We start from the raw sequence: 26,023 nt of genomic DNA on the forward strand, positions 1-26,023 counted from the left end.
AGAAAGCTTAGAAGATGAAAAGGACAAATAAATTAGACTATAAGTTTTTTTTATTAAATAAAATTTTATTAACCTTTTGGATGTTATTCTTTAGATCCAGAATGGCTTTAAATGTTTTACAAATTTCCATCCAGGCTCTGTAAAAAATATACAAGTAAACATGACCTCAAAAACATAGTCTGACCACTCAAGATGTGCAATTAAATTGCATGCCTAATTTTTCATCCCAAGTGCAAATTGGACAAAAATGACCCCTATTCACACCATTTATAAAACATACTTTTGCTTGTGCTCTTGCAAGTGCTTGTGGGGAGCCCACTGTCTTCTAATGAATAGTGCATGCAGGCACTGTCAATTGGAAATAAAATGATGCATTGTGTGTAAACTGAAATTTTTGGTTCTCATGATGACTATGTGCAGCCAACCAGATTAGAATCCAACATTGTTCGCTAATATGTACAGTATGCTTGGATACCTGTATCCGCTGCCTTGTTGTAAATAATGTGGTTGTGGTGTCAGTAACCAGTTCCTATTACTGTTTGAATTGCCAATATTCATTGTATGTATAATGTACTTGGTGAGCAATTACTCACTGGGTCCTAAAATACAGTTAGGAGGGGGAACTGTTTCCTTATCCTGCTTTAAGCTATGCCCCTTTGTGTTCACAATAGTGACCAGTAGATGGCACTGTGGTAAAGTATAAAACCCTTTGTGGAAATGCGTTCAGGAGTCCATTTTGTATTCGTCCTGGTCTGAGCAGGCAGACAGGACCCCAGTGGAACCTAAGACTGAATAGGGTTAGTCAGTATAGGTTATCCCTTTAATAGGTCACTCTAGGAGTGACAGTTAGTTTATTTAGTTGAGCTGCTGAGGCTCCTCTGAGGATTGTGAGTGGGATTAAGATCCCGGGTACTAATTGCCCAGAGTAGGGACTAGGTGTACAGACCTAGGGTAGAGTTTCCCCTCAGGTTCCACTTAGGGAAAAGGCTGAAAGCTGGCTGTACCTCCTCAAGTCTGCATACATTGTCTCCTATCTTTGAGGGGACAGATACTGCCCAACGGTGCTGTGAATAAATGCCTATTAACTGTTGATCCTGTTTGCTCTTATGAGTGTACACTCCATTTAGGATTGTATTTGCTAAATAAATGTGTTCATTGGTTAAGTTATAAGAAGCACTGGTGCCCAATTATTTGCACCCTGAATACCGTTACAGTTGCACTACACCCTGCCTCCACCCGGTTGCGAGGGCTTACTCCCTAAGATTTTAAGGTCTCATCGGGAGCACAATATTGGGAGTGGAGCTCATAGTCAGAGAAAGGTGCACTCGTTTCACTATAGCGCTACATGTATAATTCATTAATTCATTTCATTAAAGAAAGTAAAAATTGGATTTTATTTTTTTGCCTTTACATGCCATTTCAATGACAGGGCTGTTCTACACCCAGATTTGTTCCCTTTTGCTGCAAGAGCAGTAATAAATGAGCATTGCTATGTTTCTGTGTGAGCAATGTGTGATGCTCTGCTGATGCTATTGCCAGCACTTTAATGTTAATTTACCTTTAAGAAACCATAGAAAGCATAGAAAACAATTCAGAATATAGCATGTCCCCCTTAGGAACTGTTATGTAATTAGACTCTAGAGTTTTGGAAGGCTGAGAAGGAAAGGTATTTATGGCTGTTTCTTCACTGATCACAGAAGCATTATTCATATTACAGGTAAGGCATTATATGAATTTTTTACAACATTTTAATTTGGTGTTAATAAAAAAATGACTTGTAAAAAGATCTTTCTGGAATATATTCCCGAAAAATCTTTTTACAAGTCATTCTGAATTCAGAAAGCCATTCAGAGAACTGGTGAAACGTCTTCAAGAAAAACACAGCAAGTCCAGTTGATTGGACTTATTACTACAGATTATAATGGGTACAAGTAAGCAGCAATTATCACAGGTGTTATAAATAAGCAATGTATATTGCCATCACTCATATGTCCATCAAACAGTTAGGGAGCAAGACAAGCATGAAACAAGTTCCTGGGGATGCCATATAAGGGCTATGATCTGGTAGCTCCAATATGGATTAGAAGCATACATGAGACTCTGTTTGGCAGTACACCTGGTTTTTATGCAACCAAAAGTTGCCTCCAGGCCTGGAATTCATAAATAATCACCTGCTTTGAGGTCACTGAAAGTAAAATCTAAGTGATTTGTTAGCAACATGTTGCTCACAAGCCACCGTTGGGGGTCATTAGTCAAGACAAACTTTCTTTAGAACAACTTCTGGAGCTTAGAAAGATCCTTCTCATTATTATAAATTATTAAAAACATATGTTATATATTCATTTTTCATAATTCCCAGCTCTTTCCCTAGATAAGTATTACAAGTTATACACCTATTTCAACTTTATGGTTATCCTTCTTCCATATAGAGAAGAAGGGGGTTCTCTAATGCATTGTTATGATTTTCTATTTTTTGTTATTCATTCAAGGTACCCACTCTTTGTACTTCTGAGTACTTGGGGTAAGTGACAATGCACTCTTTGCATTTCCACGTACTTGACGTGAGCATCAATGTGTTCATGGTGTGGCAGTAATTCCAGGGTTCCAACAGCAGGTTGTGCAAAACAAACTAGTGTCGTTGATGCCACACACATTGGTGGGTCAGAAATCTCCACTCTGAAACAGCTAGTCCAAACTTGTAGCTCTTGCTTCCAACTAGACATATGGATTTTGAAAAAGATGTTCTCCCCATACATATAAATTGTCCATCTGCAGGAAACTCACTGGTAGATGTTCAGAGCATGTTCTTTAATATGGATTTAGCTGTGTGAATAGGTCAAAGACAAAATGCAATGTGAGAGAAAGTGTAATTGGGCAATAAAACAAAGCATACCTTAAATCAGTTTCATCATAGGACTCCATTTTGGAGTAAACATATAATTTGAAATTTGAAAAACTCGATTGAAAAATGTCATCATCTATAAGCTTGTGAGTTCATATAGAAGTCAGTGGGAGTTGTCAGGCAAAATTCAAGCTTTTCGAGTTTTTGAATTTGTAAACTCACAAATTTGAGGTTTTTTTGAGCTTATAAACTCACAAATTTGAGGTATTCAAGGTTTTTTTTCACAATTATATTCAATCGAGTTTTTTTCTATTCTGTTTTTTTAATAAATAAGCAAATATTTGAGGTTTTTTTAGATTGTGAGTTTTCCAAAGTAGACTAAACCTCTAAAACCTTACAAATTTGATTTTTGTTTATTTACTAAATCTAGATTTAATCTTATTTTTTTATTAAAAAAAAGTTGACCAAACTCTCATCCAGAAGTTGAACTCGTTTATCAATAATTCTTCTCGAAAAAGGCGGAGCAAAAAAAAGCGTCAAGTATCAATGCGAATCTGAATGCTCTGAAAACATGACTTTATCGAACAAAAATCCCAATATATGTTGTCAAGAAACAACTTCAGGGACATCTGCCATTGACTTTGACATGACCTTGACAGGTTTGAGATGGAGTATTTTTGGATTTGGATTTTTAGCAGCTTTGGGGTACAATAAATCTCTAAAAATTCTAGGTTTTACCCTCTATAAATGAGTGTTCCCCATTAAAAACTCAACCAAATAAATTGAAGGTTTAATAAATGGGAAGTGTCCTAAATCTTGGTTTGGAGTTTGCAATTATTATTTATATATTAATGATGTCACAACTGAATCTTTTTTATTTTTACAGGTCATGCTCACTCTCTGTGTTAATGTTACATTGTTGTGGTATTTTAAATGTTCAGTATCAAAAAAAAATGGAAAACCAAACACTAGTGCATGTGTTGTTTCTCACTGGTCTGTCTGATCTTCCAATTCTTCAGCTTCCTCTGTTCCTGGTGTTTCTCCAGGTCTATCTTATAACTCTGACTGGGAACCTTCTTATCTTTCTCCTGATCTTCACTGATTCCCATCTCCACACCCCCATGTACTTCTTCCTTGGAACCCTGGCAGGTCTGGATATGAGTTACTCCTCAGTCACTGTCCCAAGAATGCTCTTTGATTTACTCAGAGAAAGAAAAATTATTTCTGTACAAGTTTGTATAACTCAGATCTACTTCTTTGTCTTTTTCATTGCATCAGAGATGTCTGTATTGGCAGTGATGTCCTATGACAGATACATTGCCATATGTCGCCCTCTTCACTACATGCAGATAATGAACTGGAATGTTTGTGTTCAGCTTGTATCAGGCATGTTGGTGTTTAGTACAACATATTCCTTGGTGCACACTCTTTTTTTAACTAAACTAACATTTTGCCTCCCAAATGTTTTGCAAAGTTTCTTTTGTGACATTCCCCAGTTGCTTGAGGTCTCCTGTAGTGACACATTCATCAATGTATTGCTTATATTTCTCCTTGGAACAGGGTGTAGCGTAGGAATTTTAGGAGTCACATTTTTCCCATACATCCCTATAATCTCCACTGTATTGAAAATGACTTCAAAACACATGAGATCCAAAGCCTTCTCTACCTGTGCCTCTCATCTAACTGTGGTCTTTATATTTTACACTACTATTTTCTTTGACTACTTTCGTTCAAATGCAAATGATCATTTAGTGGAGGACAAAGTGGCTTCTGTATTTTTTGCAATATTAACTCCCTCTCTAAACCCTGTGATCTACAGTCTGAGGAACCAGGAACTCAAATTATCCCTAAGAAGAGCTTTACGAAGACTATAATAGCTTCTAAAAAATACGAACGATATTGGGTTTATAGCTATTCTTATTAGTATTAGCACTCATCTCCACTCCATATTTAATACAATTTGAGTTTTCTTGTGAAGTTGACACTCCAGAATGAAGCCTGTGCCATAAAGCCAACCACAGGAGACACTTCTAAAAACTTTTGATGTCTTGGTTTAAATGTCTGGATTTGGTGTACCTTTTCTCTTCTTAGTGGCAGAATATATCCTGGTAATTAGTTAATTTGTGATATTCATTGAAAAGGACTAGTTGAGACAAGTGTTGAGTTGAAGCAAGTTGACAATTTTTTTTATCTATTTGTATGTACATATGTTTTGTGCATCTTAAAATAAAGGGATGGTTTTTAGCTCTTACCAGGATTACTAAGCAAAGTGATTGAGTGACTGAGTTAAGAAAGCTTTAGAAGGAAAAGGACAACAATTAACTATAGTTTTTTTATATCATTTTATTAAACCTGGATGTATCTTAGTCAATGCTTAAATGTTACAAATTTCCATCCAGGCTCTGTAAAAAATACTAAGTAAACATGACCTCAAAAACATAGTCTGACCACTCAAGATGTGCAATTAAATTGCAACGCCTAATTTTTCATCCCAAGTGCAAATTGGACAAAAATGACCCCTATTCACACCATTTATAAAATATACTTTTGCTTGTGCTCTTGCAAGTGATGTGCAGGATCCACTAGTCTTAACATCTACTATAAAAGTGATATTATAGAGATCACATTGACATCTCTCTGCCTGTCAGTGAGCTTTACAGGTATGGGACCTGTTATCCAGAATGCTCGGGACCTGAGGCTTTCCTGATAATGGGTCTTTCTATAATTTGGATCTTCATACATAAAGTCTACAAGAAAATCAAGTAAACATTAAATAAACTCAATAGGCTGGTTTTGCTTCCAATAAGGATTAATTATATCTTAGTTGGGATCAAGTACAAGCTTCTGTTTTATTGTTACAGAGAAAAAGGAAATAGTTTTAAAAGTTTGGATTATTTTGATAAAATGGAGTTTATGGGAGATGGCCTTTCCTTAATTCTGAGCTTTCTGGATGACGGGTTTCCGGATAATGTATCTTATACCTGTACTAAAACATCAGCAGCCGGTCTCAGCACAATTGATATGTTATGACCTTATGTAGCACTCATTGAGTCTCCTCTCCACACTTAGGGGCAGATTTATCTAGGGTCAAATCTTGAATTTAAAAAACTTCAAATTTAAAAAAGACCAACCAAAATGCATTAAAAAATATCGACCTTCTTTTTGGCCAAATAAGTCGGTTTTCGATCGAATAGGTCCATTTTCGATCAAATTTGAATTGTATAAATCAAAGTAATAGCACATTCGAATTGTACGAATCAACGTTTTTCCCAAAAAAAACCTGTCCACCGATTGACTTCAAATAGGTTCTAGGAGGTCCCCATAGGCTAAAACAGCAATTCGGCATGTTTTAGATTGCGAATGGTCGAAGTCGAATTTTTAAAGAGATGAAATTTCAAATCGAATTTGGACTATCCCCAAGTCGAAGTACACAAAAATTATCTCAAAATTCAAATTTTCACTTCGACCTTTGATAAATCTGCCCCTTAATATGCCACCACCCTTTATTTTCTGTATAAGAATACTATTTGGGCTACAAAATGCTCCAAGCAAAGACTATGACAACCACAACGGCAGTAGGGTTGCCACCTTTTCCCCCAAGGGAGACTGGGCAGGGGACGGGGTCGTGACATAGAGGGGCGGTGCTATGATGTCGAGGGGCAGATCTATGATGCGGCGATAGGCCGATCGGTGTGTCAATCATGATGAATCCTGTCCTGTTTTCCTTATTTGGAAAACCGGGCAGGAAGTTTTGACCCAGGCAGCCCTTCAAAATACCTGGCTGTCCGGGTCAAAACCAGACAGGTGGCAACCCTAAACGGTAGAGGGCTTCCAGTGTGGGCATCCATGCTTGGCCAGAGACATGTTCATAATAAGAGACTCACTCATTTTGTCCATGAGTCTAATAAGAATAGGCTCCTGCTGGTTTATCAGTTAAAGGGCAGATCTGTGTGAAAATAAATCACATATAACAGTCCACGTGTAAAACATTGTTTAATAATAATAAAGCAATTTCATGTAAAATATATTTTTGTAATAGTATAAAGTATATGTAATAGTATAGGCCACTGGATAATCCCATATAGAAGCACTGAACAGGTCAGTATGAGAGGGTTCCTAGCTTTAGGGCAATGTCACATGGGTCGAGTGTTGTTTCATCACTTAAATTTGCCGTCCATTCTAAATGATAATCACCTGCAGGAGTCAATATACTTTCTACATACATTTTCACTCAAAATGGCAGTTTCCTAGTAATTTCCACTGTCTGTTATGAAGACAAACAACTGTATGCGCCTCCTGTAATAAACTTTCACCAGATTTTTTTTAATCCCTCTTTCGTTAAAGGATCTCTCTTGTCTCTCAAATTGGGATAAAATAGAGATGCGCCTCTCAGCTATAGAAGCGAACGCCGTTCTCTACCTCCAGACAAAACATCACACCGCCGCTCCACCTCCAAAATAAAGGCCAAAGAGAAAAGAATGAAAGTTACACAACATCTAAAACATTTTTTTATTACATTCAATAATCCACTTATTATTTACTTATGGTCGAATATCGAGGGTTAATTTACCCTCCATATTCGACTGCCGAATGTAAATCCTTCGACTTCGAATATCAAAGTCAAAGGATTTACCGCAAATAATTTGAGCGAACGATCGAACGAAAAATCGATGGATTTTAATCCATCGATCAAACGATTTTTCTTCTACCTAAAAATTGATAGAAAGCCTATGGGGACCTTCCCCATAGGCTAACATGGCACCTCGGTAGTTTTTAGGTGGCGAAGTAGGGGGTCGAAGTTTTTTTTAAAGAGACAGTACTTCGACTATCGAATGGTCGAATTGTCGAACGTTTTTTAGTTCGAATCGTTCGATTCGAAGTCGTAATCGAAGGTCGAAGTAGCCAATTCGATGGTCGAAGTAGCCAAATAAAAGTTTTTTTTTATTCTATTCCTTCACTCAAACTAAGTAAATGGGCCCCTTGCTCTTAAGACAGAAGCTCCTTGGCCTAAAGTGTTTTGTGAAATTTAACTTCATCGGAGGCTAAATTACATCTCGCTAAAATGTTCCAATTCTACCTCTCCTCATTACCTTGCCGCATTTCATTGGTTAACAAATTAGGGGAGTTCATCAGACGAATAAATTAATTGATACATTTCTGAAATTCATAAATAATACATTTAAAATACATTGAAGAATAACTTAATGAATACAATTTCTGAATCCATACATTTTACATTTCAAAACATCAAGTTCCAATTAATCTATCAAATTTAAAAATAAAACTATAAGGGGCAGATTTATCAAGGGTCGAATTTCGAAGTTGAAAATACTTTGAAATTCGACCATCGAAATGAAATACTTCGAATTCGGTCGTTTTTTCAGCAAATTTGGCAATCCATCGATCAAATTAAAACGATTAGAAGGATTTCAGCGATCGATCGAAGGATTTTAATTCGATGTGTAAAAACTTGGAAAAAGTTTGTAGAAGGTCCCCATAGGCTAACATAGCAATTCGGCAGGTTTAATTTGGCGAAGTATTGAAGTCAACGTTTTTTCAAAGAGACAGTACTGCGATTATTGAATATTCGAATATTCAAATTATTTTACTTTGAATCGAATTCAAAGTAAATTCGAAGTTGTAGTATCCTATTCGATGTTACTTTGAATTTCGAATTTTTTTACTTCGAAAGTTCCCTCGAATTAACTTCGACCCTTGATAAATCTGCCCCTAAGTGTTAAATGAAACAGTTAATGTTCAAATGTTTTTAGGGATATTATCCACCATGTTTCTTCCTGGGATATTATTTGAACGTTATTCCCACCTCTCCAATTACTTATATTGTGTGAGATTCTTATGACTCTCAAACCACTCAGATCATTATTATGATACTTGGAAAAATGCTCACAAACACTATGGGGGTTATTTACTAAACTTCGAATGCAAAAATCACAAAAAAATCTTGATTTTTTTTTTTATAAAATCTGACTTTTAAAAAAAATCACAAATTTTTCGGAATTTATTAAATCCTGAGGATGGAAAAATCCAAATCTGAAAATCCGGCATCTCAGACCTGTCAAGCTTACATACTGTATAAGTCCCAATGATTTTTTTGATGTGTGCTGGGTTTCGTGCAATACCCACAAAGTTTTCTGGGTGAAAAATCTGTGAAAATCGGATAAAATATCTAAAAAAATCGTGAAAATCTGATTTTCTTCCCGCAAAGTATATTTTCGGGAAAATGTAATAATCAACAAGCTGAAAAAAACCGAGCAGAGTTTGTAGCAGAAAATATTGAGATAAATTCGGACTTTGATAAATAACCCCCTGAGTGTACTTAAACCCTTTTTTATGTTCCTTATATGTTCCCCTATATGTACTCTCAATCTTCTAGTGGTCCTACCAACATATTGCTTATTGCAGGGGCATTCAAGTAAATAAACTGCATTGGAAGTATCACATGTTAATAATTGATTTATTTGTGTTAGTTTGATTTGATCTAAATTCATGTGTTCTTCTCTGTTTATTTCTCTGTTTATTTCTCAATTTTTTGCAAGTAGAACATTGCATGCATCTATAGAATCCTTTATTATTTCCTAGCCAAATCTGTTTGTTTTCTTTCTTTAGGAAACTAGGGGCCAAAGATTGTTTAAGGGTACTGGGTCGGGTGAAAATGAGGGATGGGGGTGTTCTCCTATTATTCCCTGTAAATCTGTATCCATTTGCAGGACATGCCAGTGTTTCTTTAGAATGTTAGTAAGTTTGTATCCACCTTTACCAGATTTTGTAATAAATGGTATAAATCTTTCTTTATATTCTTTGTTGCCAATAAATCTGTCCTATTTGTTTCATCAACCCGTTTTTTTGGCATCCTGTATAATTTCCAGACTGTAGCCCTTCTCAATAAATTCATTGGTGCAGTTTTTTTGATCAGTCTCAGTCTCTTGGGTCTGAGCAATTTCTTTTTAATCTTCCAAATGGACCCCTGGGAATGTTATTTAGCCACTTCTTATGATGCTCACTATCATAGGGTATATACTCATTGCAGTCAGTTTCTTTTTTGTATAGATCTGTTCTTAAACCATCCACTGTGGTATAGATATTCAGATCCATGACACCCCAGGTAATATATATATATATATATATATATATATATATATATATATATATATATATATATATATATATATATATATATATATATATATTATATATATATATATATACACACACACACACACTGGGGCCCATTTACTAAGTGTCGAAATGAATTCGAAGTGAATTTTCAAATTCAAAAAATTCAAATTTCAAAGTAATTTTTGGGTACTTCGACCATCGAATTTTTTTTTGAAAATCATTCAACCCCACCCTTTTACCATTTCAAGTATTTACTACTTATATGTTTTTTACACGTTTCTATCAGCAAAGAACATTATTGTCTTTTGGCCCAGCTAATTAGATTGATATCCAATCAGAGTGCATCTGATTATGAGAGCAGGCGAGTATAGGGAGGTTAAGCCACCCCAAGCCATAATGAAAATGTGCCCTTGAATAAATAGACAAAATAGATCTGGAAAATTTTTTAAAAAAGTGGCCCAATCTTCTTTGATCTTGCACATGAAGGAACCCATAGGGTTAACACTCCTCTGGCTTTAAAGGAGAACTAAACTTCCCTTTCGGCAAAGGTCCCACTGCCCCCCCCCCCGCCTCCCCCTGTACAGTCTTACCCCTGAATTCTGTCCCCTCTAGAAATAGCGACAGCACATGCAGAATCAGCACATCGGAGCTCAAGGACGCCATCTTCACTTTTCTTCGTAATTCTTCCATGTCAGCAGGTCTTCAAAAAGCAAAGACTGTGGCACTATCTAAGTAACAAACTGATTCTACTGGCAATCCAAAAATTAGATCCCACAAGAAAGAGACTGACAGGGACTTTAATAAAGTAACAAGAATACAGACAAAAAGAAAACCACAAAATAAGGGTAAAACTCCCCAAAAAATTAATTTTATTCAATTCTGGAAATGCCACTAAGTTCTGAAACCTGTGTGGGAGCTAATCACCCACAATACACCTATGCCACCCGACATGTTTCACCAATCACTCGGCTCCTTCAGGGTCGTACTCTGCCTGTGTGTGACATACTCTGCCTGTGTGTGAAATACTCTGCCTGTGTGTGACATACTCTGCCTGTGTGTGAAATACTCTGCCTGTGTGTGACATACTCTGCCTGTGTGTGACATACTCTGCCTGTGTGTGAAATACTCTGCCTGTGTGTGACATACTCTGCCTGTGTTTGACATACTCTGCCTGTGTGTGAAATACTCTGCCTGTGTGTGACATACTCTGCCTGTGTGTGACATACTCTGCCTGTGTGTGAAATACTCTGCCTGTGTGTGAAATACTCTGCCTGTGTGTGACATACTCTGCCTGTGTGTGACATACTCTGCCTGTGTGTGACATACTCTGCCTGTGTGTGACATACTCTGCCTGTGTGTGACATACTCTGCCTGTGTGTGCCCTTCCCTGTGGAACATAAGCCTGGTATTTGTTCTGGGGGTTTGTTAGCATTTGAAAATAAATTATTGTCAGGGGCCCCTAAGGTGTTTAATCATGTGATGGGGGTGCTGTGTTATCCACTGGGGAGGAGGAGGCATAAGGATTTAAGGGTATGTCTTAATGACAACTTTTTTCACATATGAGTGATAAGTGATATCCCTGCAGTGAGCACCAACCATTTGGTTTTTGGGTGTGCTACCACAATTAATTTGGATATGAGCTTGTGGTAACATGGGTGTGGTTTAAAGTGGGGGTGGTTTAAAAACAGGGAGTGGTCAACAATGGCTTCCATTATTGGCCCTCCAATAGAGCATATCCTATATCCTATATTTGATATTAAAAAAAAAAAAAAAAAAATATATATATATATATATATATATATATATATATATATATATATATATATATATATATATAAGATTGAATGAGGGCTCGCACATATGAAAGAAATCGAAGTGTTTATTGAACAAAATATGACTAATGTTTCGGCTAGCACTCTAGCCTTTCTCAAAGCTTACATTTATTTTTGGCTATATGCACCCTGGCACCATTCACCACTATACGAGTTGTGCCGGCTCCCAGCAGTCTATATATATATATTTTCCCATTTTTCCACTAGAAAATCATGTAAACATTAAATAAACAAAATAGGCTGATTTTGCTTCCAATAAGGATTAATTATATCTTAGTTGGGATCAAGTTCAAGGTACTGTTTTATTATTTCAGAGAAAAAGGAAAATACATTTTAAAAGTTTGGATTATTTGGATAAAATGCAGTCTATGGGAGACGGCCCTTCCGTAATTTTCTTTCTGAATAATGGGTTTCCATTATATATATATATATATATATCTATATGATTTTATGGTGTCGTTTTTATTTCTAAATGACACTGTTTACACTGCAAATAATTCACTCTACAATATAAAATTTCATTCCTGAACCAGCAAGTGTATTTTTTAAAAGAACAAGAAAGTCTGGAGAGTCTTTGCAAGTGTGTAGTTTTATTATCGCACTACATGTTTCGGACCCATCTGGCCCTTCCTCTGGTGCATGTTACAAACAGTGTCAGAAAAAACAGCTTTTAAGCCCCCCATTACCCATAAACCCCACGTGCATCTACAGCTCCATCTTGTGGCCAGTAGACAGCTATACAACAGTATATTTCCAACATATGAATACTATGTTTCCATCTATTCATTTGTAACACCAATAGCAATTCCAGTAGTTTAACGAGTTACAATTATGTTTCAAAAGCTTTTAAATAACAATAAGTTATCCTCACCATAGTAATTTAGTTATAATGTCCATTGTGTCCGTGCCCTCTTGTTCGAGACAACTGCAAAAAATACATATATTCAGTTAGAAGTTTACAAATTTAAAGCAAAGCCATTTTTCTCTGCAGCATTTTCAACAATTTCACAAGAAACATTTTCACAGAAAACATTTAAGACTCCAAGCTTCATTAATCCCGAAATCTTCAATACAATTTAATCTTTCCATCCATCTAGCCTCACATTGTAGCAGTGTTTTCTTTCTATCCCCTCCTCTTAGGGGGCGATCAATTTGTTCAAGGACCATCCACCTAAGGCTTTCTGCATTATGTTTAGCTTCAAAAAAATGTTTTGTGCTCACCTATCCGTATTTTTAGATTTCGGGAGGTTTGTCCCACGTAAACCATACCACAGGGGCATTTTAGTGCATATATAACCCAATCAGTATTACAGGCAGAATATTGTTTTATGGGAATTTTGTTACCATTATGTGGATGGGTGATATAGTCCCCTTTTATTATGGAGTTGCAGCAACTACAATTAAGGCAAGGGAAAGTGCCGTTTTTTGGGTGCTCAGGAACCTTGTATTCCGTTTTTTTACACAAATGTCAGCTTTAACCAGATGGTTAGAGATGTTTCTCCCTCTTTTATAAGAAAAAAGTGGTTGTCACGAAACAATCTCCCAAACTTATGGTCTTTACTCAAAAGCGACCAATGTTTTTTTACAATGCCCTCAATTTGTTTGCTCAGCGCCCCATACTCTGTCACAAATGGGATCCTTTTGTCCCTATTAGGTATTTTCTTTTCTTGTAACAGTGTTGACCTAGATAGTGCTAGCACTTCATCTCTTGTTGTACACAATCTTTCATGATCATAACCTCTTTCGGTGAATTTTTTGATCAGTTTATTGGAGGCTTCCACATATTTTTGGTCATCAGAGGCTATTCGCCTGATACGCAAAAACTGTCCTTTTGGTATGCCTTTTATTGTGTTGGGGGCATGAAAGCCTTCTGGCCTAAGTATATTGTTCCTCTCCAATGGTTTATTATACAATTCTGTCATGATTTTCCCTTGTACGTTGCTCACGTTTACATCCAGATAGTGTATGTTGTCCTTGCTATACTCCGCTGTGAATTTGACTGTAGGATGTTGTTCATTAAGGTATTTCAGGAACTCAAGTCAGTGTGTTTCACTGGAATTCCAAATTATGAAAACATCGTCCACAAATCTATAATAGCACACAATGTGGTCATTATATTTCGTGTTCTCCAAAATCAACCGTTTTTCCAGTATGCACATAAAAATGTTTGCATAACTTGGAGCTGGGTTACTTCCCATGGCTGTGCCTTGGGTCTGCAAGTAATAGGTCTCGTCAAACCTAAAATAGTTTTTTCTCAATACTAAGGACATTAGTTCCAAAAGGAATAAACCTGATGGTGGGAAAGCTTCTCTGCCAGTAGCATTTGTTCAGCACAATACATTCCCTCTTCATAGGGGATTGAGGTATACAGGGATTGTACATCTATGCTGCAAAGTATCCATTCAGGATTGATCATACCCAATGTCTCTAGGCGATTCAAAAAATCAGTAGTGTCTTTTAAGCACTGTGGTATTTTTTCCACTATGCTCTGGAGAAAAGTGTCTACATATTGCGACAGTGATCGAAGCACTGATCCCATTCCTGATACTATTGGGCGTCCTGGTGGTTTCTCAAGCTTTTTGTGTACCTTGGGAAGTATGTAGAAAACGGGGATACGTGGATGTGTGGTGATCAAAAAGTTTTTTGTTTGCCCATTAATCAAACCAGATTCAAGGGCCCCTAGCACTGTATCATCAACACACTTTCTAATTTCCCATGTGGGGTCATGATTAATTTGAATGTAATGACCAGGGGTATTAAGTAGTCTCAATGCTTCTTCAATATAATCCGTCTTATTCATTACTTCTATATTTCCCCCTTTATCTGCTTTTTTGATAATTATTTGTGTGTTCGATTCAAGTTTTCTAAGTGCGTCTCTTTCAGCTTTATTTATGTTGTACTTAATGCCAAACATTTTCTTACTCTTTTTTTCCCCACAGGTTTCCCACCTCATGTAAAACTACATTCTCAAATATCTCAAGATTTTGTGAGGTTATGTCAGGTAAGAAATTACTTTTGTGTTTCACTCTTATGGGCCATTTCCCTAGGGGGATCACAATCTTTATGCATAAAACACATTTTTAGCTTTAAAGGAGAAGGAAAGGTTAAAACTAAGTAAGCCTTATCAGAAAGGTCCATCTAAATATACCAGTAAACCCCCAAAGTAATGCTGCTCTGAGTCCCCTGTCAAAAGAAACACAGCATTTCTTTCCTTCTATTGTGTACTCATGGGCTTCTGTATCAGACTTCCTGCCTTCAGCTTAAACCTCATTGCCCTGGGCAAGAGCATGCTCAGTTTGCTCCTCTTCCCCCACCCCTCCCTTCTCTACTGTAATCTGAGCCCAGAGCAGAGAGAGACTCAGGCAGGAAGTGATGTCACACCATGTTAATACTGCAGCTCCTATCCTAAACAAACAGAGAGTTTCTAGAGCTTTTTACTCAGGTATGGTAAAATATTCTACAGAATAAATATAGCATTCTAGCTTGCACTATTGCAGCTAATCTATTGGCAATAAAATGCCTCCGTAGCTTTCCTTCTCCTTTAAGCGTCTTACAAATTTGTAGAAGTCAATTTTCCAACCAAACGTCAGTATTGTCAGTATTGTGTGTGGGTATAAACCCTAGTCCCTTGTTCAAAATAGAAAGTTCAGTGGCAGTTAAGGTATAATCCGTAAGGTTAATAACCAGGTTCGTTACCTCATTCAGTAGGACTGGTAGAACTGCCTCTGTACCGGTCTGCGTTGGGTAAGTATCCGCCTGCGACCAATTCCGCGTGAGCTCCTCTTGTTCCTCGCCAGTCCGGTTCTCTCCGGTTCTGCTTCCTCTGTTCGCCTAAAAAAGGCTTCGGCGATCCTCTGTAACCGTGAGTGCCACGTTCAGACTCAGAGCTGAACCGCTCGTCTGAGTCGCTGTCAGTGCTCCGAGGGGGAGGCGGGGTTCGCCGTGTGTAGAGCGGCAGGGGAGCGCCGGCTTCTGGACGGTGTCTCGGCAGGCCAAAGTTGTTAGAACGCGTTTGCTGCCTTGGAGAGCCGCCTTGCCAGCTATACACGATTCCAGATGTGTAATCCCTGTGTAATTAATGAGTATACAGATAAAGGGGAAGTAGTAAAGGACTGTGTGACAATGTGAGACAAAGCATAGAATAGATATTCTTCAATTCCATTATATCTACATGCATCTTCCAAGGTACCCTGTTACATTCCCTTAAAGGGATTCTGTCACTATTTTTATGGTGTTGTTTTTATTTCTAAATTATACTGTTTACACCGCGAATAATTGACTCTACAATATAAAATTTCATTCCTGAACCAGCAAGTGTATTTTTTAGTTGTAATATTGGTGTGTAGGTGCATCTCAGGTCATTTTGCCTGGTCATGTGCTTTCAGAAAGAGCCTGCACTTTAGGATGGAACTGCTTTCTGGCAGGCTGCTGTTTCTCCTACTCAATGTAACTGAATGTGTCTCAGTGGGACCTGGATTATTCCATTGAGTGTTGTTCTTAGATCTACCAGGCAGTTGTTATCTTGTGTTATGGAGCTGTTATCTGATTACCTTCCCATTGTTCTTTTGTTTGGCTACTGAGGGAGGGAGGAAGGGGGTGATATCACTAGAGCAGTAAAGAGTGACTGAAGTTTATCAGAGCACATGTGACATGACTGGGGGCAGCTGGGAAACAGCCCCATGTCCGATTTCAAAATTAAATTAAAAAAATGGTGAATTCTGCTGGAGCAGCACTATTAACTGATGTGAAAAATGTCAGTATCCCTTTAAGCCCTACGTTGTTGCCAGAAAGAGTGGATAGCAGTAGGGTATAATTTCCCATTAAATCAGAGCAAAATGATTTTATAATATAAACGTGACCAATTGTCTGCAATCAGTGCAATGTGACAAACTGACAAAGAGATGTAACCCCCGGCGCACACTTTTCTGCGCAAACAGTTCTGGTTTTGGCAGGCCCTGCCCTGTTCCCCCTCTCTGGCTGTTGTAGAGAAACCAGGGAGCAACGTTCCAACGTGGCTATTCTGCCCAATGGGGTTCCAGGATCCAGCCAAGAGGCGGGGGAAAACTGCATAAGAAATATGACATTAGGTCAGTAATGCTGTGTTCCAGCCCAATGCATGAGGGTGGGGGGCGGCAGGGGTTAAGGGGGCCCAGTTGTCAATTTCCGTACCAGGGCCCTAAGGGGTCTAGTTATGCCACTGATGCTTGGGACTCTGCCAAAAGAGAAGAAAATACATTGGAGTCATATCACAATAGTTGTGCACACCTACAACAGTACTAAGAATGATGCTACTGGATACTCCCCATATTATCTAATGTTTGGGAGGGAAGCCAGGTTACCTATTGACACCACATTTGGTGTCACTGCTCACCACACGCCAGTTGAATCCCACAGTAGTTATGTAGATCGATTGAAGAGAGACTTGCAGAGGGCATATGAAAGAGTCCAGGAGGCAGATGACAAAAAGAATATGCAAAATAAGGTTCAGTGTGATCAAAAGGTAAAGATTCATGACCTGCAACCAGGGGATTGTGTCCTTTTGATAAATCTGGTGAATCCAGGCAAACACAAACTGGCTGCTAGATGGGGGGGTCCCAACCATATTTAATATGTTCTCAACTACCCAGGGCTCTGTTGAATGCTGGCATAGGAACCATCTCATGCCTTCAGCCAAAACTGTGAGAAGTCCTGGCCAAAGGTCTGACAAAAGTCAAAAGAAACCTAAGCCTCAATGGTCCTGACTGTGATGTTGAAGACTGGGATCTATATTTCCTCTTTACAGAGGACCTGTATGAATTACATGTATGAATTTTTAAAAATTTTTGGTCAAAACTCACAAACTTGAATTGTGAATTATCCAAACTCGATTAGAGTTTTAATTTGAATTTCAGGATTTATCATACTCTGGCCCTTTAAGAACTCAAATTCGACTATTCGCCGCCTTAAACCTGCCAAATTGCTGTATAAGTCAATAGGGATTATTTTGGTGATGTTTGCAGCCTTCCTGACATTCAAGTTATTTTCGGAGAAAAAAACTTGAATCACGTTTTTTTTAAATTCAATTAGCGTTTTCCTAATTCAAATTTTATTCGAGTTTTCGAGGTCAATTCAATTTGTCCGAGCTGAGAAAATTTGATTTTATTAATACATTTCGAATTGGTCCAATTTCGAGTTTATGGGAGTTTTACTAAAAATTTGACCCTTGATAAATGTGCCTCCCCATGTATATCTTAACTACTTGCAATGACACGGAGGTGCCCGACTTTAGCGACCCTTAACTTGGAAGGCCTTAGTGAATAAACAGTTAGATCTGTATATGTTCAGCTACATGCCAAGAAACTCTATAAAATTGTGATTTCATGTGCGGGAGGGCTGTATCACTATTTCTCCATGTAATTGTTCTGCCCTTGTTATGTGCCAGAAGGTGCAACCATTATAAAGAAGGAAGACTGTAGTAAATATAAATATAAATGAAGCCCATAAAAGGCCTAATGGAAGTGGAGACAAGAATCAGCTGGGGTGTGAGAGGAGGCAATAATGTTTCAGTGAGTCGCCAAGATAATTTCTGCCAATAGCCTACCAATCCAGTATCTCCTCATGGGAACATAACTCACCTTATATACACACACCTCCAAATGTATTGTAGCAGCTGCTTTATTAAATAGCATATCTGCCAAATTTAGTTTTAAACACACAGTTCAATCTTTTCTTTAAGATCCATCTATCCCAAACATACTCCATACTCTACTCCCCAGTCATCATCTCCTCTTCATTTCCCTTTTGCCTCCTCATTTCCCAAGCATTGCATTATAGCTCCCAGAAATGTTGCACCTGGTCTCCTTGCAGCAGGTCACTGTGCCTTCAAAGTTCTTCTGATGTTCCTTACAATGAGCTTCATAGCCACACTTTTTCAAAAAAGCTATAGATAAAAAATGTAAGACATTTATTAGATGTATTGAGTCCTAGTAAAGTAGTAACATTTATGCTCAAGGGCATAAAGGTGGCCACAGACATAACAATTACTATTTTTCCTGCAACCAAAGATTATTCATTTAGAACATCAGCTCCCATATGTAATTACAGGCACTAAGTTTGCCCATGAGCAGTAACCCATAGCAACCAATGAGATGTTTGCTTTTAAACTTGTGACCGTAAATTCTACCTGCTCCTCGGCAAACTTTGTGCTTTTTATTGCATAACCCCATCAGAGCTGAATCATCAGATATACAGGTAGAAATAATAGAATTCAACTTGTATCCGACGATTCAGCAGTAAACACTGGCCGATGTTTGGGAGCCTTCAAAGCCGGCAAAGCCAGGCAGAGTATGACACACAGGAAGCATAGGACAGGCAGAGTATGACACACAGGGAGCATAGGACAGGCAGAGTATGACACACAGGGAGCATAGGACAGGCAGAGTATGACACACAGGGAGCATAGGACAGGCAGAGTATGACACACAGGGAGCATAGGACAGGCAGAGTATGACAAACAGGGAGCATAGGACAGGCAGAGTATGACACACACAGGGAGCATAGGGCAGGCAGAGTATGACAAACAGGGAGCATAGGACAGGCAGAGTATGACAAACAGGGAGCATAGGACAGGCAGAGTATGACACACACAGGGAGCATAGGACAGGCAGAGTATGACAAACAGGGAGCATAGGACAGGCAGAGTATGACACACAGGGAGCATAGGACAGGCAGAGTATGGCACACACAGGGAGCATAGGGCAGGCAGAGTATGACACACAGGGAGCATAGGACAGGCAGAGTATGACACACAGGGAGCATAGGACAGGCAGAGTATGACACACAGGGAGCATAGGACAGGCAGAGTATGGCACACACAGGGAGCATAGGACAGGCAGAGTATGACAAACAGGGAGCATAGGACAGGCAGAGTATGACACACAGGGAGCATAGGACAGGCAGAGTATGGCACACACAGGGAGCATAGGACAGGCAGAGTATGACACACAGGGAGCATAGGACAGGCAGAGTATGACAAACAGGGAGCATAGGACAGGCAGAGTATGACACACAGGGAGCATAGACAGGCAGAGTATGACAGTATGAAAAGTAGCTTAGAACTGAGACTTCTATGACGTACTAAAAGTTAACTTTGATGTGTACCACTCCTTTAATGCTAATAGCTAATACAGTATATATAATCTTTATGTGGTTCTTATATAGGAGGTGCCATTGAAATATACTGTAGTAGTTTATTGCTAACTCTTTTCTGTAATCTGTAATTTATCTACCCCATTGTGATATCACAGACGTATGGGCTAAGGAGAAGATCTACAGTGTTTTTCTATTGCAGTCTACCATCTGCTCCAACCCTCAAGGCAACATTTACATGTTATCAAAACCTGCCCAAACCCTCCTTACTTAACTTCTTTACAACTTAGTATTTACAGCATACGTAATGTTAACGCAGTCCCCTAGGAAATAAGCGATGGGAACATTCACCTCTAGGATTTTCAGGTGTACGTTCATAGATGACCTCACAGGTGTCCTGCTTAGCGTCACATGTTGTTAGAGCTTGACCATCACATTCATTTGGAGGACACGCGTAACACTGTAGTTCTGTGTGCAACAAATGTAAAAGGACAAGTGCACAGTCAGAATGTTCTCTAGGGAGTACTAATAGGTTTGACAACCCAGGGCCACACACAACAGAGAGTCCCATAGCAGGTAAAAGTAGATCAAGCAATATGGCAACATAAACTTTAAATATTTGTCCACCAGCTGAAGTAACTAAGGCAAAACCCAAGTTCAGAGTCCTTAAAGGGATGGCTCGCCTTCAAACAACTAGTTGTTTTCAGATAGATCACCAGAAATGATGACTTTTTCCAGTTGACTTTACATTTTCTATGTGTGACTGTTTTTCTAATATTGAAGTGTAAATTGTCATTTTTCAGCTTTTGAAGCAGCTCTGGGAGGGGGGTCGCCGACCCTGTAAACTGTTCTAAATTGATACATTTAGTTGATATATTCCTTATTAAATTTCATTACAGGCAGCTGTTAGAATTGATACAATAGTTACTAATACTCTAGAGATGCTGCTGAGAAATCTAACAACTAATTGTATCAACTCAATGTTGCAAAATTGTAACAATTTAGAGTCTGCGCCTGAATTACTGAGCTGCCAGACTCAAACACCAGAGACACAAACATTCAACTTTAAACTTAGATTTTGGAAAAACAGTAAAAAAATTAAAAAAGGAAAGTAATTGAATAAAGTCTTTATTTCTGGGGAACAATCTAAAAACAACTGAATTGAAAAAAGTGTTTGAAAGGTGAACAACCCCTTTAATTCAGTTTTGGGCAGAGCAGTCATGTTTTCATTATATATTTCTTCAGTTAGACATAGAGCTGGCACTCACACCTGCTTTTAATTTGTGTATTTTAGCAGAGATCTTCTGCGGAAAGACTTTCACATGGTTGTGGCACCTCGAAACCCTTCCCTTTATTTATGGTCTGATGTCTTTAATAATAAGGGCTGGTCTTGGAGATCTCTCTCTCCAATAAAATGAACCATGGGAAAGGCTCAGTCTATGATACCAATGCTGTGGTCAGGAGAAGCTATTCCTAATGAAGCAGGGAAGTCCCGGCCAAGAGAACTATGACCAGAGCTAAAAAGTTAGGACAGCCATATTGGCCTTGACGTTGTATTTGGACCTGGTCACTTAATTCTAAACTTGTAACTAAGAACCTCTGTTTTGTATATTGTATACACCTAACCAAATCAATTGTTCTACATTTATGATTTACTATACTTTAGTTAGCCTTGTCATGTCCCACCCAATCAGTGCACGTGTAGCCTTAGTGTTAACTAAATTCTACAACTTAGATGTGTATTAAAGACATACACTCATCAAAATAATGTATAGAAAAGCTCGATGTAATGGTGATATGACCAGTGCAGTAGGGGGTGAACTGTATGGCAGGGGGTATGGTAGGTTGTATGCCTTACAATTGGTTCAGTCTGATGGAAGGAATGTATGGGGACAGGATAATGGTGTAAAACATTGAGGGATTTTATCCTTCCAGAAATGGTGCAAGGTGGGCAAAGCAGTTGAGAGAAGTAGGTGGTTGGGATATGAAGAGCAAGATGGGCTAACAGAGATACCCAACCATTTGAACCCGTTAGCAACATTCAGAAGTAAAAGGAGTTGAGGACTAACACAAGCATGAAAAATGTTCTTGGGGTGCCAAATAAGGGCTGTGATTGGCCATTTGGTAGCTCCTATGTGGATTGTAAACCTACATTGAGGCTCTGTTTGGCAGTGCACCTGTTTTTTATACAACCAAAACTTGCCTCCACGCCTGGAATTCAAAAATAAGCTCCTGCTTTGAGGCCACTGGGAGCAATATCCAAGGGGTTGGAGAGCAACATGTTGCTCACGAGCTACTGGTTGGGGATCACTGGGCTAAACAGTGGATTGAGGACTAAGTACAGCATTTTTTAGATGTTTAAACTAACCAGCTGCTCCATCTTTTATCCCTGAAAGGAAAATGATAGATGTGATTGTTTCTACTTATATCTACCCACTCACTACCTTTATCATATCTATTTTGAAAAAAAAAGGAAAAATAATAGAGGATTTCAGCCTCCCGCATTATTGAAGTCCTTCAATAATGTCTTTGCCCACTTCGGTGTGTGAGTCACTTACCTAGAAATAGGAAGGCAGCGAACACGGTGCTCAGTACAATGGCTTTCATCTTCTTCTTTTATCTCTCAGGATTCCTGGGATGAAACTTCTCACTCTTACCTTTACTTTATACCTGGCTGCCCCCAACCCACTTGAAATACTTGCCCTTCCACTCCAAGCTCAAAGTAATCATGAAAAGAAATCTTCCCAAACCAGCATTTAGCCTACAGCTGTCTGTTTATTGTTATGAATATAAATCCATTCCCAGAAAGTTGTAAATCAAATTTAAAGTTTGTGTGAAAGAAAATATTTTGTTTAGACCCAAGGGCTCCTATGGTTTCCCATAATAATATTTTTAATCCTTGTTGACTCTGTCTAATTTACCTTGATCACCTGGCATCTGTGTTTTCTCTGTTGGATGCTCTGTTACTGTACTCTGTGCTTAGCCATCACATGATAGAGTTCTGTCATACACATCTTACAATATGGACTGTAATAGACTAACAGATTCAGCAACCCTCTGTAATGGATCGGTGCACAGAAGGGGTCATTTCCTATGTGCAAGACAGGGTGCAGAAAACAGGCATAATCAGCTCAATGTTTCCACTTTGCAGCATCATATCTCCCACATGACTTTAGGCACCGAGATACAGCATCCAAAATATGAGTGGCAGGGGTCTACAGAACAAATTGATGCCCACTGTACATAGGTTTTCCCAAGGCCTTTAGAGACAATAAGATATAATGTGCATTATCATTCTATCTCTATGCTTACTCTAGAGAACCATATATTTTTGGAAATGTCACATTCTGACTAATCCAATATGGGTAAATAATTCGTCCAAACTGCGAAGATTTGCGAAAATGAGCAGTTTTATGACATTTCTGAAGTTTGTTGCATGACAGGGGTCTTTTGAACAGTTTAATTTTCAATATGCAGAGATTTAGCTAAGTATGTTTCATATATAGACATATAGACCCTAAAATGAAAATTGTGCCTATGAATTTGGAAATTTACATTTTGTAAATAAAGCCCACTGCCTGCATATTATGGGACACATTTACTATTGGTCAAATATCGAGGGTTAATTAACCCTCGATATTCGACCCTCGAAGTTAAATCCTTCGACCTCGAATATCGAAGTCAAAAGATTTAGCGCAATTCGTTCGATCGAACGATTAAATCCTTCGAATCGAACGATTCGAAGTATTTTAATCCAATGATCGAACGATTTTCCTTCGATTACAAATTGGCTAGAAAGCCTATGGGGACCTTCCCCATAGGCTAACATTGATGCTCGGTAGGTTTTAGGTGGCGAAGTAGGTGGTCGAAGTTTTTTTTAAAGAGACAGTACTTCGACTATCAAATGGTCGAATAGTCGAACGATTTTGAGTTTGAATCGTTCGATTCGAAGTCGTAGTCGAAGGTCGAAGTAGCCAATTCGATGGTCGAAGTAGCCAAAAAAATACTTCGAAATTCGAAGTATTTTTTATTCTAATCCTTCACTCAACTAAGTAAATGTGCCCCTATGTGTTGTAAGTCCCCCTAACTGTATCAAAAGTACACATTCAAACAAATCCAAAATGGTTAAAAATACCTTTATATTCTTTTCTTCTGTATGACTTTAAAGTTTTTGCTCACCTTTACTTACTACCTAATCCCTAGAAGTTTGAAGACAACTAGGTGCTGGGTCTGTTTTACACTTGAGAAAGGGAATTGTTTCCTTTCCAAGTTATTTTGCAAATAAAACCCGGAACATTTATATTACAGTATGGGGCAGATTCACTAAGGGTCGAATTTCGAAGTAAAAAATACTTCGAAATTCGACCCTCGAATTGAAATCCTTCGACTTCGAATATCGAAGTCGGAGGATTTAGCGCTAAACGTTCGTTCGATCGAACAAAGGATTTTTCGTTCGATCGAACGATTAAATCCTTCGAATCGAACGATTCGAAGGATTTTAATCCAACGATCGAAGGAAAATCCTTCGATCAAAAAAAGTTTAACAAGCCTATGGGGACCTTCCCCATAGGCTAACATTGACTTCGGTAGGGGGTCGAAGTTTTTTTTAAAGGGAAAGTACTTTGAATATCGAATGGTCGAATAGTCGAACGATTTTTCGTTCGAAACGTTCGAATCGAAGTCGAAGGTCGTAGTCGAAGGTCGAAGTAGCCCATTCGATGGTCGAAGTACCCAAAAAATACTTCGAAATTCGAAGTATTTTTCATTCGAATCCTTCACTCGAGCTTAGTGAATGGGCCCCTATGTGTTGTAAGTAGGGATGTAGCGAACGTCGGAAAAAAAGTTCGCGAACATATTCGCGAACTTGCGCAAAAACGCGAGCGGTTCGCGAACGGTTCGCGAACCCCATAGACTTCAATGGGAAGGCGAACTTTAACATCTAGAAAAGACATTTCTGGCCAGAAAAATGATTTTAAAGTTGTTTAAAGGGTGCAACGACCTGGACAGTGGCATGCCAGAGGGGGATCAAGGGCAAAAATGTATCTGAAAAATCTGCCTGTGTGTGCTTGGAAGAGATAGTGTAGGGGAGAGCTGTTAGTGATTTCAGGGACAGATGATAGTAAGTTTGCTGGCTAGTAATCTGCTTGATACTGCTCTGTATTGGAGGGACAGAAGTCTGCAGGGATTTGAGGGACATTTTAGCTTAGGTAGCTTTGCTGGCTAGTAATCTGCTGTTCTCTTTAAACAACTGCCATACGTTGACCTTGTAGGCATTGTTTGCCCAGTTTTTTGGACGCAGCCACTGAAGCACAGTTGCCAGAAAAAATATGCCATATAAATGCTGAAAATAGTCATTTTTCGCCATACGTTGACCTTGTAGACATTGTTGCCCAGTTTTTTTGGACGCAGCCACTGAAGCACAGTTGCCAGAAAAATTATGCCATATAAATGCTGAAAATATAAATTTTTTTGGTTGCAGCCACTGAAGCACAGAGGCCAGAAAAATTATGCCATATAAATGCAGAAAATATGCATTTTTTTGGTCGCAGCCACTGAAGCACAGTTGACAGAAAAATTATGCCATATAAATGCTGAAAATATAAACTTTTTTGGTTGCAGCCACTGAAGCACAGAGGCCAGAAAAATTATGCCATATAAATGCAGAAAACATGCATTTTTTTTGGTCGCAGCCACTGAAGCACAGTTGACAGAAAAATTATGCCATATAAATGCTGAAAATATAAATTTTTTGGTTGCAGCCACTGAAGCACAGAGGCCAGAAAAATTATGCCATATAAATGCAGAAAATATGCATTTTTTTGGTCGCAGCCACTGAAGCACAGTTGCCAGAAAAAATATGCCATATAAATGCTGAAAATAGTCATTTTTTGCCATATACGTTGAGTCAACGTATGGCAAAAAATGACTATTTTCAGCATTTATATGGCATATTTTTTCTGGCCTCTGTGCTTCAGTGGCTGCGGCCAAAAAAACTGGGCAAACAATGCCTACAAGGTCAACGTCGTTGACCTTGTAGGCATTGTTTGCCCAGTTTTTTTGGCCGCAGCCACTGAAGCACAGAGGC

At 38.5% G+C, this 26,023-nt stretch overlaps 1 protein-coding gene across 2 annotated transcripts; it reads right to left on the reverse strand.

Annotated features, from left to right (window-relative positions):
- Nucleotides 1–12,413: 12,413 nt before the first annotated feature.
- Nucleotides 12,414–22,662, reverse strand: LOC121398199. 2 transcript variants are annotated; one of them, XM_041577046.1, is made up of 5 exons: nucleotides 22,497–22,661; nucleotides 20,290–20,406; nucleotides 18,643–18,730; nucleotides 15,508–15,878; nucleotides 12,414–12,736 (listed from the first exon to the last, which is right to left on the reverse strand). In XM_041577046.1, the coding sequence occupies exons 1-4, from the start codon at nucleotides 22,543–22,545 to the stop codon at nucleotides 15,509–15,511; spliced, it is 624 nt and encodes a 207-aa protein (XP_041432980.1). In that variant the 5' UTR covers nucleotides 22,546–22,661; the 3' UTR covers nucleotides 12,414–12,736; nucleotide 15,508. The 2 variants fall into 2 exon arrangements, with proteins under 2 accessions (XP_041432980.1, XP_041432981.1); XM_041577047.1 differs by lacking the exon at nucleotides 12,414–12,736 and having other exon boundaries at nucleotides 15,354–15,878; nucleotides 22,497–22,662.
- Nucleotides 22,663–26,023: the final 3,361 nt, after the last annotated feature.

This window comes from Xenopus laevis, chromosome 9_10L (assembly GCF_017654675.1).
Source record: "Xenopus laevis strain J_2021 chromosome 9_10L, Xenopus_laevis_v10.1, whole genome shotgun sequence".
Classification (NCBI taxonomy): Eukaryota; Metazoa; Chordata; class Amphibia; order Anura; family Pipidae; genus Xenopus; species Xenopus laevis.